The sequence below is a fragment of the Calliphora vicina genome, chromosome 2, assembly GCF_958450345.1.
Source record: "Calliphora vicina chromosome 2, idCalVici1.1, whole genome shotgun sequence".
Taxonomy (NCBI): Eukaryota; Metazoa; Arthropoda; class Insecta; order Diptera; family Calliphoridae; genus Calliphora; species Calliphora vicina.
In genome coordinates, this window is record NC_088781.1 from 136,418,264 (window position 1) to 136,438,016 (window position 19,753).

General features: G+C 24.3%; 1 protein-coding gene across 1 annotated transcript in view; it reads left to right on the top strand.

The window, feature by feature from the left end:
- Sur (Sulfonylurea receptor) overlaps positions 1–19,753 on the top strand; it is a 138,146-nt gene that overhangs the window by 41,671 nt on the left and 76,722 nt on the right. The window contains exons 4-6 of the mRNA XM_065502075.1: positions 5,591–5,809; positions 11,521–12,646; positions 18,846–18,949. Coding sequence (XP_065358147.1) covers positions 5,591–5,809; positions 11,521–12,646; positions 18,846–18,949 — 1,449 coding nt within the window. The remainder of the gene's footprint in view (positions 1–5,590; positions 5,810–11,520; positions 12,647–18,845; positions 18,950–19,753) is intronic.

The following is a 19,753-nucleotide window of genomic DNA, read 5'->3' on the forward strand; positions in this document are numbered from 1 at the left end:
ACTGCATGTATTTCTCCCAAAATGAGCATTTAATTTTAAAAATCTGTTGAATATTATTGAAATTAGAATATATTTTTTTTTCATTGTGATGATTATTTTATGGAAAACTATTTTAGATCTATCAATATTTTCTAATAAATTATTGTAGTGGATTTATTTTTCACTAAAAACAGCTTCAAAATCGATTACAGCTCATTTTATTAAAAGGTCAAACACAGCGTATGATTAATATTAATTTATAGGTTGTGTTGAAGAATTGTCTATAACTTCGTTTGGGTAACATTTAGAGGAATTCCGAAAACTTTTAATAAAAGCTAATAAACTGTCAATATTGACAAAAAACATTGCAATTATAATTCATACTTATTATTTTAGAAAAATCACTGACAAACCTAAAAGTAAAAAAAAAATAAAAAATAAATTTTCTAAAAATTATGTTTTGATGATGATTTTAATAAAATCTCTTTATCTAAATGTAGACAGAACGTATTTCGATTCTTTCAGTTGTTTTCAATAGAGGAACAACTCGATAAAATCTGTGGATTCATATGTTGGACTTTTCGATTAGTTAATACTCTGGCTTAATGTTATTCAAACAATTTTTAATTTAAAAAGGTTTTATAATGTGTTCTAAAGTTTCTAAAATATTTGAAAATCCAATCTGTTGCGTGTTCTTTAACAAGCCATAATTTTTATTTTGTTATTTTTCATTTTGATGCAACTTTTTTAAGGAACTTTTTTAATTCATTAATAAAGTTTTTACAAATTATTGTAGTGCTTTTATTTCTCACTAAAACGAGGCTTTAATTTCAAAAATCTAATAAAAATTGTGGAATTTACAGTAAATTTTCTAAAAATGGCAATCATGGCGTATGATTAATATTAATTCATAGGTTGTGTTGAAAAATTAGCTATGACTTTTTTTGTATTATAGCTAAAGCATTTCTGAAAACTTTTACGGAAAGCTTACAATATGTTAATTTGTAATAAAACTAATGCAATTATAAAACCCATTCATAATTTTACAAAAATCGCCCTTAAACTCAAAAATTATTTTTCTTTAAATTAAAATTTGAAAATAATTTTAATAAAATCTGTTTGATTTAATATAGAAAGAACGTATTTAGATTTCTCTATAAAAACTTACTTTTCTCTCACACCTTCCCCACAACCCTGTTTCTATTTGGTTAGAAACAAACACCAACAAAAATTTAATATTATTTATATTTAATGAATTCAACAGATCACATGATGAGGTTTTTAGGAGTTAAGAAGATTTTGTTGTTGTTGTTGTTGTTTGTGTTTTCCCAAAAAAAATTATACAGAGATTTGGTAAATAACGAGAGAAAACCCTTTACGGAGAACAGGAAGAAAAAATTTAAATAAACTGAAAATTTTATAAGAGATTTTAATATGTTTACAAATTAATTGAGGTTAAGCTCTATAGCAAGTATGTATTATGTGCAAGTACTCGTATATATGCGGTAAGTTAGAAAGAAAATGAAAGAAATTTAATAACAAAATCTATGTGGATCTATGTTGTATGTAGGAGTTTGAGTATGAATGAATAAATGTATAAGCTAATTTTGTATGCATTAAAAGAGGTACAGAGGAGAGTAGAAATATAGTAAATAAAGTTTTGTATAAAATATTATAGTTCTTTTAATTCTTAATAAAATCAGACTTTAATTATGAAAATCGATTAAAAATTGTGGAAATTACAGTACATTTTCTAGAAAGTTCAAACAGGACGTATGATTAATTTTAATTCGTAGGTTATGTTAGAAAATTACATATAACTGCGTTTGTATAGTAGTCAGAAAATTTTTAAAAACTGATTCTGAAAGTCGACAATGTTGTTAATTCTTATATATGTTATAACTTAATAACTATTTTGTTTTTTTGAATTTTCCTTAGGGAGCAACATTTTTATTTTTTTTTATTTTTCAATTTGATGTCAGTTTTTTAATGAACTTTTAGAAATCTTTAAACATTTTTAAGTAAGTTATTGTAGTGCTTTTATTTCTCACTAAAACTAACTTTGAATTATAAAAATCTGATAAAAATTTTGGATTTTATAGTACTTTTTCTAAAATGGCAAACATGGCGTATGATTAATATTATTCATAGGTTAAGTTAGAAAATTGTCTATAACTTCGTTTGTATAGCATTACTGAAAACTGCTACTGAAACCTAATAATGTGTTTAAGTCTCATTCAAGCTCTAACTTACTAAACATTTAGTTTTTAGCATTTTCCTTAAGGAGCAAATTTTTTTTTTTTTTTTTAATTTTGATGTCAGTTTTTTAAGGGACTTTTAAAAATCTTTAAACATTTTGATATTAGTTATTGTAGGGCTTTCATTTCTCACTAAAAGCAGCTTTGAATTATAAAAATCTAACTAAAATTGTGAAAATTACAGTACATTTTCTAAAAAGGACTAACACTGCGTATGATTAATATTAATTCATAGGTTAAGTTAGAAAATTGTCTATAACTTCGTTTGTATAGCAGTTAGAACATTACTGAAAACTGCTACTGAAACCTAATAATGTGTTTAAGTCTCATTCAAGCTTTAACTTACTAAACATTTAGTTTTTAGCATTTTCCTTTAAGGAGCAAAATTTTTATTTTTTTATTTTTAATTTCTAAGGGACTTTTAAAAATCTTTAAAAAATTTTAAATAAGTTATTGTAGTGCTTTTATTTCTCACTAAAATCAGCTTTGAATTATAAAAATCTAATTAAAATTGTGAAAACTACAGTACATTTTCTAAAAAGGACAAACACTGCGTAGGATTAATATTAATTCGTAGGTTAAGTTAGAAAATTGTCTATAACTTCTTTTGTATAGCAGTTAGTACATTTCTGAAAACTGCTACTGAAAGCCTATAATGTTGTTAATTCTTATGCAGGTTATAACTTATTAAGCTATTGTTTTGCAGCGTTTTACTTAAAGAACAAAATTTTTATTTTTTTTTTCATTTTAATGTCACTTTGATGAAGGAATTTTCTAAATTTTTAAAAATATTTATATAAAGTATTGTAATATTGTTATTTCCCACTAAAATCAGCTTTAAATTTTCAAAATCTATTGAAAACTGTTGAATTTACAGTAAATTTTCTAAAAATAACAAACATGGCGTATGATTAATATTAATTCGTAGGTTGTGTTACAAAATTGCCTATAACTTTGTTTGTATAGCAGTTAGAACATTTCCAAAAATTGCTACGAAAAGCCAATGAATAGTTACTTTTAATAAAGCTACTGCAATTATAAGCCCCTTCCAAAATATTAAAGAAATCGTTAAAAATATTTGAAAATATTTTTTCTAAATTTTGTTTTTTTGTTTTATGCTATTTTTCTGCCCTCTATTGTTTTGAATTTCAAATAGTACTAAAACAACAGCTTATTTTTGAGGTTTAAAGAATTTATAAATATTTAATAATTGCAAGTGCATTAAAAATTTATGGAAAACCAACTAAGTAACCTAAAGAACAAACTGCAAATATAAATAAATAAAATTTTTTATAAAAGCTAAAACAACCTAGCAACAATTTTGCAAAAAATATCACATTATTTTTTACAGGATTTTATAAAATTTACCTAATTTTAGTAAAACAATGCAAGTCTTATCCTGTAAACTGTACTCTGTTTATTTCCTAGTTGCATAAAACTAACATTTATTGCGAGCAGAAAAAAAACAAAAAAAAAAATGAAAAATACTACAAGTGACTTCCTTTAGGGATCCTCCATTACACGTACATTTCCTATATTGTTTGTATATTATTTTCCGCTTGAAACTATTTGTTTCATTTGCTGTACTCGTGTTAGCTTTTGTTATAATTTTTTTTTCAGTTTGAAGGACGTTTTGAGCGTTTTATTTTTCAAAAAAAAACAAAATAAAAACATTTGTGAAATGAAGGTAGTAAAATTGTGCAAACTAAAGCTTTTGTTTTATGGCTTAACATGATTTTTTTTTCTAAATTTAACCCCCTTTAGAGTTGGCTCTGCTAATGGCAAAATATATTTATTACTTTGTAACAAAAAAAAACAACTAAACCTCTACTGAATACCCGGGGTTTTGTATATAAAGCTTTGAAATGATTTCAATATTAATTGCTAATAGTTTATGGAAAATATTAAAACAACAATAATAAAAGTTATTGAAAAATTATGTTTAGAAATAGAGAAAAAAATATTAATTAAATTATGAGAAAAATGTTTTCTTAACAAAAAATAACCCTGAAATAAAAGTACCTTTTTTTAGAATAAAATAACTGCATTTGTTATAATATTGCAGCTTTTTTTATTTCGATGACATTTTTAGTTTTGTTGAAGGTTTGGCTTTTCAAAACATTTTATGATATTGTGATTGATTAAATAACAACAAAGTTATGCAAAGTTTTGTTAAGTTACTTAGTAATTAATATTAATCATACGCCTACCATGTTCATAACACAAATTCAAAGGTAAATTGGCGTAGGATTAATATTAACTTTTAGGTTGTGTTAAAAAGTTGTCTACGATAATTATAACATTTCTGAAAACCGGTAATGAAAGCTAATAATATGTTGAATTATTATTCAAGCTATTTTGAAATTGTAACTAAATATTTTGGTTTTTTAATTTTGATGTCACTTTTTTAAGAGACTTTTCTAAAATTATAAAATTATTTTATATAAATTCTTGTAGTGCATGTATTTCTCAATAAAATAAGCTTTTAATTGTAAAAATCTGTTGAAATTATAGTAAGTTTTCTAAAAAAGACAAACACGGCGTATGATTAATATTAATTCGTAGGCTGTGTTAAACAATTGTGCATAACCTTGTTTGTAAAACAGTTAGAACAATTCTGAAAACTGTTAATGAAAGCTAATGATGTGTTTAAGTCTTTTACAAGCTCTAACTTACTAAACATTTTGTTTCTAGCGTTTTCTTTAAGAAGAATCATCTACATTTTTATATTTTTAATTTTTATATCAGCTTTTTAAGGGACTTTTTTAAAGTCTTTAAATATTTTGATATAAGTTATTGTAGTGCTTTTATTTCTCTATAAAATAAGCTATTAATTATACAAATCTATTGAAAATTGTTGAAATTAAAGTAAATTTTCGATAAAGGACAAACACTGCGTATGATTAATATTAATTCGTAGGTTGTGTTAAACAATTGCCTATAACTTAATTTATATATTAACTAGAATATTTCTAAAAACAGCTACTGAAAGCTAATACTTTGTAAATTTTTAATAAAAAGACTGCAATTATAAGCTCCATTCATAATTTTAGAGAAATTGCTTCCAATCCTTAAAGTGAAAAAAATCAAAAAAAAAAATGTTTCTTCAATTTTCAATTTGATGAAGATTTTTATAAAATTTCTTTAATGGAATGCAGAAATGTAGAAATATGGTATATCCAGTTTTCATTTATTTTCATTACATGGAAAAACTTTATCAAATCTGCTTAATTTCATATGTATATATTTGTTAAAAACTTCAATTTCATAATACTCTGGCTTCAAATGAAGAATCTATGATAAATAAAAATTATAATAATAAATAAATTTATTTTATTTCTTTGCCTAAACAGCGCTATCGTCCCGACTACTTGGAAGACTATGACAAAATCGGCTACAGACACACTTTGGCTACCTTTTATTCCAAAGCCTGCTTCTGGTGGCTAACCCCCTTGCTATGGTTTGGCTATAAAGAACCTTTGGAATTGGAAGATTTGGGTCAAATGCGTGTAGAGGACAGTGCCCGAGCACACTATGATCGTTTTCTGTTAATTTATAAAACAGCTAAAGTGGTAAGTTACAGAAATGTTAATTAAATATTACAATTATTAAACTATTTTGCAGTAATTTTAAATAAATATTAATTAATATATAATTGATGGGGTAATAATAAAAGAACAAAGAGTAATAATGTAAATAAAAAAAAAGAATTGCCTTTGAATGTTTAAAAAATTGAAAGAAAACAATAACACAAAGGCAAAAATTAATATAAACAAGGGAAATTCATTTTAAAAGTGTGAAGGTGTGTAAAGGGAAAATTAAATAAAACAAAAACGTAAATTAAAGGCTGCAAAGTGAATTAATGACTGTTGAAATGATTTTTAAACATTCTATTAAGAACTTTATGGCAAAATTATAACAAAACTAAAGATTTTATAACTTTTGTCTGGAAATTATTATTAAATTATTATAATTTTGTCATATTCATAAAGTTCAGAATACAGGGCTAAAGCTGAACAGTTTTTCATATTTGGAATTTATTTTTATTAAAGTTTTTTGGAAAATAATTTTAAAATTTGGCTTACATTTCATTAAACAAAAGTTTCTGAAAGACTTTGTAATGCAAATTGCTTTCATTTTGTAACCTTTTTGCTTCAAAATTAAATTACTGATTTATTCCATCTTTCCAACATAACAAAACAATAATAACTCTCTTTGTGTAACAGAGTATAGTAGAAAATGTAAACAACTGTTAATATAAACATAAACAACTACACATCCTTACATATCACACATGATCTCACACTAGTAAACAACTGTTAATATCAACATAAACAACTTCTCAATACAACATACACACATGCACTTACTCCATGACTCTCTAATTTTGTGTTGTTACTCTTTGTTTAACTGTAAATAAAAACAAAAACAATTGAGCTCTAGAGTATAATATTCATACATGGTAGGCCATTTTATGTAGATGTGTGTAATTCTATGCAATGTAAACAACTGTATTTTTTTTTCCTCTTCTTCATCTCTTTACCCACTCTTTTTTCCCACATTAATTAACTATTGATTACTTCTTTGTTTTTGTGCTTTTTTTTTTTGTTTCAAATTATTTGCTCTTTATTGAGGTTTCAAAATATATTCGTAAATTAATTGCTGATAATGTTTATTTTGTGACTTTTTGTTTTCTCTCCTTCTCTCTATATACATATTTGGATGCAGAATTGTTTGCATCTGCAATAGTGTGATTGCGTGTGTGTATGATTAATTATTAATACTTTAATGTATTTTTAATACAAATAAAAATATGTTAATGAAATTAATTGCATGTTAACATCCCAATTGTAAATTTATGATGCTGCTTCTATTTAAAAACCCTGTTAATATTTCATGACTTTGTTAGACCTTTGCCCAACAAATGATTTTTAACATTAATATGAGATTATCAGCATTAAGTTGTTTCTAGAAATATCTTCTTTCATATTTTCTCTCGGAATATAAATTTGGAGTAGAACATATTTTCGATATTTTTTCTGGGAATGGATTTTTTTCAATATGTTCTCTCGCAATATAAATTATTGCGGTATTTTCTCTCGGAGTAGAATTTTTTTCTGATATTTTCTCTCGGCTTAAACATTTTTTCTTTTGATATTTTCTTACGGAACAGAAAATTTGTGTCCGATATTGACTCTAGTAATACAAAATAGTTTTGATATTTTCTTTAACTTCATTTTGATGATTTGATTTCTATCACTACTGTTTTTCTTTTGCAAGTTATTTTCTATTGGATCTTCTGTTTTTAATACCAAATTTGAACAATGCAATTTTTCATGGAATTCTTTTTCTGATGATAATTTTATTTAAATAAATTAAAATTAATTAATATTATTATAAGTAGCTGGAATGACAACTTTCTACAAAAGAGCAGTGTAAAAAAAGTGTAAAAAACAACAAATTGTGCAAAACTTGCTAAAGTAGTCAGGTGCAATGGTGGGACAACTAAATGCAAATAGCTAGAAAAAACATTGTTTAGAAATAAAGTTCTAAATAATAAAAAAAGTAAATCAATGTTTATTTCAATTCTATTTATTTAAGGTCTTCGGGTCCAATTTAACCCATTTTTAATTTTAATTTTAGTGACAAAAATAAAATTAAAAAGTGATAAAAGTGATATTTATGTGCAAAATGTCACGTACGATGACATGGAATTTCCCATATACAAGATTTTGCGGAAAAATGTCCAATTTTTTTTAAGTGAAAATTTTTGTAGTTTGTGAAAGTATTTCTTTGAAGAGTATATTTGTTTTTCTAGGCATAACTTTGGAAAAGATTTTTATTTGTTTTCAGCTCAAGTCAAGTTTTATCTAAAATCTTTTATTTTTTTTAGTTTTTATAGAACTACTAGTTGACCGTTCTTCAAGTTTTTCCATCCCGCATACTCCTGCCTGTTCTTATTTATTTGCAAATAAAATATCTAAATTTGTATTGCATACTTTAGGGTGTTTTTTTTTATTACAGTTAACTGAATTAAAAAACCATACATAGCTGATGACCCTGGCAGCCAGTGCTAATATTTTCCTATATTATTCTTGTATTTATCTATAAGATTTATATTAAATAAATAAATAAATAAAAAAAGAAAATTCCGAGTTTTACCCGGAATTTTTTTTTCTTTACAACCATCTCCTGAAAATTTCGAATCAAATAAAAAAATTAGCCAAATCGCTTCAGCCGTTCTCACGTGATGCCATTATATACAGGGACCATTTAATTTTTATATATACATAGATTTGTTGGAGAAATTGTAAATTTTCTTTCTAAATGCTTTTTAGCTTTTGAAAACTTTTTTGTAAAAATCTTAATTGAAAGCTTTTTTGTGAAAAATTAATGTGCTAAAAAATATTAGCTTGAAAAGAGTTACTGATCAGAAAGCTTTCGAAATTTTTTTTTAAAAAAGCTTTTTTGTGTTAAATAAATGTTTGCATAAATAGTTATTGACAAGAGCTTTTTGTTAAAATGATTTTAAAAAGCTTTTTGTGGTGAATGCTTTCTTTTAACTTTTCTATATAACATACTCTTTTGCGGAAAAAGTAAAATTTTTCCTAAAAGCTTTTTCTATTGCTAAAAATTGACAAAAGTGCTTTTTATGTGAAAATTAGCTTGTTAGAAATATTTCTTTGAGGAGTTTATTTGTTTATCTAAGCATACATTTTTAAAAGCTATTTATTTGTTTTAAGCTCAAGTCAAGTTTTTTCTAAAATCTTTTGATTTTCCTTTTTTTTATTTTTTTTTTTTGTGAAATGTCAAGTTTTTTTTTCTAAAAGCTTTTTAGATTTTCAAAACATTTTTGTAAAAATCTTTCTGGAAACCTTTTTTGGGAAAAATTAATTTGCTAAAAAATATTTTCCGGAAAAGGGCAGAATGCTATCGAAAAGCTTTGTTTTAAAAATTTTTTTATTTCAGAAAAATTAAGTAATTTTTTCCATAAGCTTTTTCGGTGAAAGTTAGCGGAAAAAGTAAATGTATTTCGAAAAGCTTTTTCTATTGAAAAACTTTTTTTAACAGCTTTTTATATGAAAATTATTGTTGTATGTTTTTCTAGGCATAATAACTATCGAAAAGCTTATTTTGTAAAAAGAGCTTTTTATGTGAAACACATGTTTGTATAAAAAGTTTTTGGAAAGCTTTTCTGTTAAAATGATTTGTATTTTTTTTTAAACTCAAGCTTTTTTTGGGAAAAATTTCGTTTTTTTTTGTGAAAAAATAATTTTTTAAAACATATTGGCTTCAAAAGAACTACTGCGCAGAAAGCTTTCAAAAAGCATTATTTTTAAACAAATGTGTGAAAATAGCTCTTGAAGAGCTTTTTTGTTTAAATGATTTTAACAAAAACAGTAGTATTTCTACTCCTTTTTTTAAAAAAGTAGTATTTCTACTCCTTTTTTAAAAAAAGTATTATTTCTATTACTTTTTTTAAAAAAAAATATTTTACTCCTTTTTTAACAAAAGTAGTATTTCTACTCCTTTTTCAAAAAAAGTAGTATTTCTACTCCTTTTTCAAAAAAAGTGGTATTTCTACTCCTTTTTTTTTAAAAAAGTAGTATTTCTACTCCTTTTTTTTAAAAGTAGTACTTCTACTCCTTTTTCAAAAAAAAGTAGTATTTCTACTCCTTTTTTTTAAAAAAGTAGTATTTCTACTCCTTTTCAAAAAAAGTAGTATTTTACTCCTTTTTCAAAAAAAAGTAGTATTTCTACTCCTTTTTCAAAAAAAGTGGTATTTCTACTCCTTTTTTTTTAAATGTAGTATTTCTACTCCTTTTCAAAAAAAGTAGTATTTTACTCCTTTTTTTAAAAGTAGTATTTCTACTCCTTTTTTAACAAAAGTAGTATTTCTAATCCTTTTTCATAAAAAAGTAGTATTTCTACTCCTTTTTTTAAAAAAGTAGTATTTCTTCTCCTTTTTCAAAAAAAGTAGTATTTTACTCCTTTTTTAACAAAAGTAGTATTTCTACTCCTTTTTCAAAAAAAGTGGTATTTCTACTCCTTTTTTTAAAAAAAGTAGTATTTCTACTCCTTTTTTTTAAAAAGTAGTATTTCTACTCCTTTTTCCAAAAAAAAGTAGTATTTCTACTTCTTTTTTTTATCAAAAGTAGTATTTCTACTCCTTTTTCAAAAAAAGTTGTATTTCTACTCCTTTTTTTAAAAGAGTAGTATTTCTACTCCTTTCTTCAAATAAGTAGTATTTCTATTCTTTTCTTAAAAAATTAGTATTTTTTACTCCTTTTTTTAAAAAAGTAGTATTTCTACTCCTTTTTTTTTAAAAAGTAGTATTTCTACACCTTTTTTGAAAATAACGCCATAGTTATGTGTCAAAATCGTGAAAGATATTTTTTAACCCAGGTTTTTCAAAATTGAAAAAAGTAAAAAAAATTGTAAAAATTTAATTTTTTTTTAATTTTGTTTACCATATTTTTTTTCAAATTAAAAAAAAAATTTAAATAAAATTTTAAAATTTAGTTTTTTTAATTTTCTTTACCTAAATATATTTAAAATTTTTAGTTTAAAATGTAATTTAATGAAGGGCGTAAAGATTCGGAACAGTCTCTCTTTATTACTTATTTTAAAGACTTTTTTTTATCTTTTTTGTATGAAATTCTTTATTTTGTACAAAAAGTTTCGTTTACACTGTTCAAAATTTTTTTATAAAAGCCTTTTGAAAAGCTTTTTTTGTGAAAAAATCAAGTAATTTTTCCTTTTCACATAAAATCCTTTTTGTGTGGAAATTTTCTAAAAGCATTTTTAACGAAAGCTTTTGAAAAGCTTTTCTTTACTTTTTAATATGAATGAAATACTTTCTCTGTTTGCGAATAAATTATTTCGAAGCTTTTTTAAATAAAAGGCTTTTGAAAGGCAAAAATCCTTTTCGTGTGGAACATTTTCTTAAAGTAATTTTGACGAAAGCTTTTTAAAAACTTTTCTTTACTTTTTAATATGAAAGAATTACTAAATTATTTTGAAACTTTTCTAAATAAAATGTTTTTAAAAAGCTTTTTATTTTTGTATAGAAAAACATTTATTTTAAAAAGCTTTTTGACCATAGGCAACAATTATTTCAGAGCTCTATTGAAGAAGTTGCTGTTATTTTAAACAATTTTTCTATTATTTCTGACGATTACTAAAAAATTTTCATTATTTTCAAAAAAAATTCCTCAATTACACAAATTTGTAATTCTTTTTGTATGTAATTCTTTTCATTTTTGCTCATGGCCTTTTGAAGAAAAATTCAAATAAACCTCCCTCTTTGTGGTTGTGCTATTTGAAAAGCAGTTGGCGGATGTTCACATTGGGTGGCCTGCTGAAATTGTTTGGAGATTTATTTGCGGTGATTGGGCCACTGGCCATACAACAAATTGTACAATACATAGAGAATATGTATGCTTTGCAATACAATAAAAACAGCAACAGCAACAACAATAATAATGCATTACTACAGATGAACACAAGCAAGAGCAATAATATAAGTAGAGGCAATAACAATACATCAATTACCCCACCAGAGATGCAAACGTCATTGTCATCTCTAACGTCATTATTAGCAAAAGCAGCAACATCATCGTATTCAACATTATTATCTAACGAAGAGAATGAAGATAATTTAGGCAGAAGCATTAGAAGTCCTATTAACATACAGGCAGCAGTTGTTAAAACTGTAAAACAAGTAGTAACACAAGCACAAGAAGCTGCTGCAGCAGCAGCAACAGGATCAATATGGTTGCCAAATTTAAATGACACTTATAACAATGGCAACAGCCACAGCAACATCAACAGCAACTATAGGTACAATGAGAATAATACCAATGTGTATAATCAAATTGCAAATGGCATCGATTACATTGATACCACATCCTACTCATCATCGTCGCCGTATTCCAATTTATACTCAAGTGGTGCTGAAGTGAAAATTTACTATCCAACTTGGTTAGATTTACTAGCGAATGGCTGGGCCATTGCCTGGTTAGTTTTGTTGGCCGCTTTGGCACAGGGTGCCTTATCACAGGCCTCCACACATATACTCAATATGACTGGCATCAGGATTAAGACATCACTGCAGGGTCTTATTTATCGTAAAACACTATTGTTAAATTCAACATGTATTGGTGGTGGTGATGGTGGTGTTGGTGCAGCTGATGTAACGGAAACTTTGAACATCAATTCACAAACAACAACAACAACAAATGAAGCTAGTAATGTTACAACAACACCTCCTGTAGCCGGAAGTAAAACTGAGAATAGTGTGAATGCTAATTGTCAAAATGAGCCTAGTAATAATATGGCCAATAATAATCATAAAGATACCAATTACCTTAAGGCCAACAAAAACGGCAGAGAAGAAATCGAAAATTGTAAGTAAGCCAACATATATTACAGCCATGTATAATTTTTATATAATTTAAGGCAGGATTTATAAAACTCAAACAGTGAGGCATAAAATAAAGCTAAATATTTAGATTTAAGTAGGTCATAGAGTAGATTCCCATACAATAATATAATATTCTTCATTTAAACCAGAAACTCTTTATAAATGTTTAGTTAAAATTATAATTTTTTAAAATTAATTATAAAAATTTTAATAACTTTGCATGTTTTCTATTTAATAATTATTTTTGTTTTAACTCTAGCTATTAGTGAATATTGTTAGCTATTTGTAACAGTTTTTAAAGTTTAGTTAACCAAACAAGCAACAGAGTTATAGCATATTTTGTAAAATAACCCAATAATTAATATTAATCATACGCCTCCTATAGGGAAATAAAATTTTTGGTCTTTTAAGGTTAATGCTAGCAAATATGTGTTTGTTTTGTCATGATTTTCATGAAAAATTGCTGACATTTTTATGAAAGCCAACAAATATTACAAATGTTGCTCTTCATTTAAACCGAAAAATCTGTATAAATGTTAAGTTGAAATTATAATTCATTGAAATTATTTTTTAATCATCAGTTTTTAATACAAATTTTTATATATTTTCCATACAGTATTTAATTTTATTTCAAATCCTACTATTAGTGCATTTTGTCAGCTATTTGAAACAGTTTTTGAAGTTTAATTAGACAAACTAGCAACAGAGTTATAGCATATTTTGTAAAATAACCCTATAATTAATATTAATCATACGCCTCCTATAGTGAAAAATTAATTTTGATATTTTAAGCTTAATACCAGCAAATAAGTGTTTGTTTTATCATGATTTTCTTTAAAGGAACTAATGTTTAAATGATTGGTGGAATTTGTAAGTAAGCCAACAAATATTTCAGCTATTTGAGGGCTAATAAATATTTAGATTCAAGTAGTTCGTGAAGAAAATTCCCATAGAATAAAGTAGTACTCTTCATTTAAACCAAAAACTCTCTATAAATGTTTAGTTAAAATTATAATTTATTAAAATTATTTTTAAAAAATTATTTTTAAAAAATTTAAATCACTTCAGTTTTGAATACAAATTTCAAAATATTTTCAATACAATATTTGATTGTGTTTCAAATCTACCTATTAGTGAATATTGTTAGTTATTTGAAACAGTTTTTAAAGTTTAGTTAGTCAAACTAGCAACAGTGTTATAGCATATTTAGTTAAATAACCCAATAATTACTATATAAAAATATGCATTTTAATATTTAAAGCCTAATGTTAGCAGATATGTGTTTGTTTTATCATAATTTTCTTAAAAGGATCTAATGTTTAAATGATTGCTGGAATCAGCCAACAAGTATTACAATTATAAATAGTACTTATTCTATACAACAGATAGAAAGTGAGAAACATATCAAAATATTTAGATTCAAGTGTGTCATAGAGTAGATTACCATACAATAATATAATATACTTCATTTAAACCAGAAATTCTTTATAAATGTTTAGTTAAAATTATAATTTTTTAAAATTAATTATAAAAATTTTAATATCTTTGCATTTTAATAAGAATTTTAACATATTTTCTATTTAATAATTATTTTTGTTTTAACTCTAGCTATTAGTGAATATTGTTAGCTATTTCAAACAGTGTTTAAAGTTTAGTTGGCCAAACTAGCAACAGAGTTATAGCATATTTTGTAAAATAACCCTATAATTAATATTAATCATACGCCTCCTATAGTGAAACATTAATTTTGATTTTTAAGCTTAATTCCAGCAAATAAGTGTTTGTTTTATCATTATTTTCTTTAAAGGAACTAATTGATTGCAGGAATTTGTAAGTAAGCCAACAAATATTTCAGCTATTTGAGGGCTAATATAAAGCATAAATATTTAGATTCAAGTAGCTCATAAAGAGAATTCCTGATTGCAGGAATTTGTAAGTAAGCCAACAAATATTTCAGCTATTTGAGGGCTAATATAAAGCATAAATATTTAGATTCAAGTAGCTCATAAAGAGAATTCCCAATATATAAGTAGTACTCTTTATATAAAGCAAAAACTCTCTATAAATATTTAGTTAAAATTATAATTTATTAAAATTATTTTTAAAAAAAATTAAATCACTTCAGTTTTGAATATTTTATATTTTAAAATATTTTCAATACAATATTTCATTGTGTTTCAAATCTACCTATTAGTGAATATTGTTAGCTATTTGCAACAGTTTTTATAGTTCAGTTAGCCAAACTAGCAACAGAGTTATAGCATATTTAGTTAAATAACCCAATAATTAATATTAATCATACGTCTCCTATAGGAAAATATGAATTTTAATATTTTAAGCCTAATGCTAGCAGATATGTGTTTGTTTTATCATTATTTTCTTAAAAGGAATTCATGTTTAAATGATTGCTGACATTTTTATGAAAGCCAACAAATATTACAACTGTGTGAGGGGTATTATAATGCAAACATATTTAGATTGAAGTAAATTCCCACAAAATAAAATAGTGGTCTTCTTTTAAACCGAAAAATCTCTATAAATGTTTAGTTGAAATTACAATTTATTGAAATTATTTTTTAGTTCTTAATACAAATTTTAATATATTTTCTATACAGTATTTCATTTTAAATCCTCCTATTAGAGCATTTTGTCAGAAAGTGAGAAATATTTATATTCAAGTAGGTCATAGAGTAGATTCCCATACAATAATATAATATTCTTCATTTAAACAAGGAACTCTTTATAAATGTTTAGTTAATATTATAATTTATTAAAATTATTAAAAAAAATTTAATAACTTTGCATTTTAATAAGAATTTTAACATATTTTCTATTTAATAATTATTTTTGTTTTAACTCTAGCTATTAGTGAATATTATTAGCTATTTGAAACAGTTTTTATAGTTTAGTTAGCCAAACTAGCAACAGAGTTATAGCATATTTAGTTAAATAACCCAATAATTAATATTAATCATACGACTCCTATAGTGAAAAATTAATTTTGATATTTCAAGCTTAATTTCAGCAAATAAGTGTTCGTTTTATCATGATTTTCTTTAAAGGAACTAATGTTTAAATGATTGGTGGAATTTGTAAGTAAACCAACAAATATTTCAGCTATTTGAGAGTTAATATAAAGCATAAATATTTAGATTCAAGTAGCTCATGAAGAAAATTCCCAATATATAAGTAGTACTCTTCATTTATACCAAAAACTCTCTATAAATGTTTAGTTAAAATTATAATTTATTAAAATTATTTTTAAAAAATTTAAATCACTTCACAAATTTAAAAATATTTTCAATAAAATATTTCATTGTGTTTCAAATCTACTTATTAGTGAATATTGTTAGCTATTTGAAACTGTTTTTATAGTTTAGTTAGCCAAACTAGCAACAGAGTTATAGCATATTTTGTTAAATAATCCAATAATTAATATTAATCATACGCCTACTATAGAAAAATATGCATTTTAATATTTTAAGCCTAATGTTAGCAGATATGTGCTTGTTTTATCATTATTTTCTTAAAAGGAATTAATGTTTAAATGATTGCTGGAATCAGCCAACAAGTAGAAAGTGAGAAATATATCCAAATATTTAGATTCAAGTAGGTCGTAGAGTAGATTCCCATACAATAATATAATATTCTTCATTTAAACCAGAAACTCTTTATAAATGTTTAGTTAAAATTATAATTTATTAAAATTATTAAAAAAAAAATTTAATAACTTTGCATTTTAATAAGAATTTTAACATATTTTCTATTTAATAATTATTTTTTTTTAACTCTAGGTATTAGTTAATATTGTTAGCTATTTGTAACAGTTTTTAAAGTTTAATTATCCAAACTAGCAACAGAGTTATAGCACATTTTGTTAAATAATCCAATAATTAATATTAATCATACGCCTCATATGATTTTTTGTCTTATAAGCATAATCCTAGCAAATAAGTGTTTGTTTTCTCATTATTTTCTTAAAAGGAGATAGTGTTTAAATGATTGCACAATATAATTATACCCTTCGCATTGTCATTCTGTTTGTAATTTCTACATTTTTCATTTGCGACCCCACAAGGTATATATATTATGGATCGTTATAGATAGCGAAGTTGATATAGCCATGTCCGTCTGTATGTTGAAATCAACTTTGCGTAGCCCACAAATAACTTTCAAACATGATTGATACATCAATATATCGGGAATTCTTCCGGATCGGTTGCTATTTAAAATCAAGAAAATCGGCTCACAAATGGCTGAAATATAAGGAAAAAACCTGAACAACCTCGATTTTTTGCATATTTTTGATCTATATCTGGATTACTAAGTCCTTAATATAGATAATATGGATATCTAATGAAAGATATTTCAAAGTCCATAAGGCTATAATAATTTGGACCTACAATGAGTCAAAATCGGGAAAAAAAATTTTAACCCGATTTTTTTTTAACAAAAAATTTTTTTGTCATAATTTTTTTTTTCACTAATAAATTTAAAAAAAAATATTAAAAAAAATGGAAAAAAAATAATTTCGAAAAAAAATTTTGAATTTTCAAATTTTTTTTTTTGTAATTTTGTATTTTAAAGTATAATTTGGTGAAGGGTATTTGTGTTTGAAAAAAAATTTGAATTTTCAAACACAATTTTGAAATTTTTTTTAAAAAATTTTGTATCTTATAGTATGAATTGGTAAAGGGTATTTGTTTTTGTTATAAAATTGTTTTCACTAATAAATTTTTAAATTTTGTTTACCTAAAAATATTTAAATTTTGAAATCGGTTCAGAAATCGGTTCATCATAAAAGTTACACATTTATTTTTGTTATTAAAATTTGTAATTTTTAAAATATTTTGACTATTTTATGTCCTTCACTGTCTTACAAGTATCATGAAAATCTAACCAAATGAATTCTAATTCAATGAATTGAATTTAATAACAAAATTGTTGCCATAATTTCCAAGAATACATGTAATAATTTATTAACACGAATGTAACTGATTGATTGTGTGAGCCTTACAATAAATTAGGACAATTTGAATATGTTCTTGGAAAGTTTTTATTATCCTTTTGATTTTTGTATTGTATAAAGATTTATTTTGCATTTAATGTGGGCCATAAAGATTTTTTCAATACAAAGTTATATTAGCTTTGACAGTTTGGAGCCAAATAGAAATTAGCCTGAGATTTATGATATAATTCTATAGATATTTTTTATATTTATTAATAGGTCTTATAAAATAACCTGTGTAGGAGCTTTGTATTGAATTTAGACAAATTGGCAATGGTAAAATGTGACATTAAAACTAAACTGCTAAATTTTAAGTTACGAGAAACACTTTAAAATGTTTTCCATGGACATTTATATGGAGAAAAAATTTTAAAAAACCTATTTATTGAAATTAGTACAGTTTTTAATCCTAAAATTTTCAATAGCATTTTATGCAATTGCATTAAACTTCTACTAAAATATATGTTTTCGAAATTATTTTTTCCACTATTATTTAAAAACATAATAATCTGTTGAAATTTAAAAAAAATATTACAATAACTTAAGCGGTTATTTTTCTATGAGCTTTTAAAGCCAATAAATATGTAAAAAATATAAGTTGTTATTTTGTTATTTCATGTTATTTTCATTGCGTCCAAAAGTATGCTAACAAAATTATATGTGCTGCCATACCTACTAAATAATACTCGTTTGACACGAGCTATGTATATTTTGACCATTTTATTTACTAATTGAAATGGTTTATATAGACATATTATATATCAATGGAAAGCTAAATAAATGTATTTTTATATTTTATTTTAATTTAATTCCTACTGGAAAACAAACAAGGAGTCTGATTGAAAAATATAAAAAAATGTGTAAAAAGTTGTGGTCACTTTTGACACTCTATATCTCACCCTGTATTCTAACTAGGTGGTTACATATTGCATTTGCTTAAAGCCTATGTCCTCCTCTATGATTCATTCGTACATTATTTTGCAATAGAATTAAAAGTTTAGAAAATTCAGATTTATTTCTCCTTTATTTGAAATCATTATTTAAATTATTGTTTCCCATTTCCAGCATTTTATTTTTCTATTTGAAAAACACTTTTACTATTTTTGGCTCATAAATTTTATAACATTTCCGGCTAATCATTTAATTTTCTTTTTTTATTTTTTTTATTTACCAGCTTTAAGTGATATTGGTGCCATAACAAATTTGATGTCGGAAGACACTTTAAATATAATGTCCTTCTTTTGGATTGCTCATTATGTCTGGGCCATACCCTTAAAAGTAAGTACACATCTACTATTATAAAACTTGTTGTATTTTATATATATGTATATATGAAAAATGCAACAAATTTTCTCCTGCCTGCCTGCCAGCCATACTTCTTCTTTAATAGCCCATGGACCATAAATTATTCGATTCAGCAAAATAATATTATTTTTGTGCTGTTGAAATAAAGTATAAAATTAATGGCTTTTAAATACAATTATGTTACATACATGCAGGAAAATACTTAAATTTATATTTATATCTACAAATGTTTAATGTGAAACAACAACAAAAAAAAGAAACTATAGCAAAAGATTTATTTTAACTGGAAAAACAAAATAAGAGAAATACTTAACAACTAAAGGCTTAAATTAAATGTAATTTCATTACACAAATCGTTTACACAAACAAATATATATATTTTGCAATAATTTATAGTTAAATATATAGATTTAAAGCAAATTATAATACAAAATTTATATAAATTTTAAATAAAAAGACAGATTTTTTTAAAGGAGATAATTTATTAATTAAAAATAAAGGAAATATAAAATAAATGTAAAGAAATCTTAGACCAATATAAAGTTTATTGTATAATAAAATGCTTTGGCAAAAATTTTATTTATAAAGTTTCTTTTAAATTGCAATAAATTGTTAAAATCAAAGCATTTGCAAATTTGGCCACCTATGGCGTATGATTGATATTAATTAGATTTTTGTATTAAGTATACTTAAATAATTGCTTATAACTTTTTTCTTAAATAATAAATTAACAAATAAACAACGGTTGTGTAAAGCTAACATAATGCAGATTTGAAA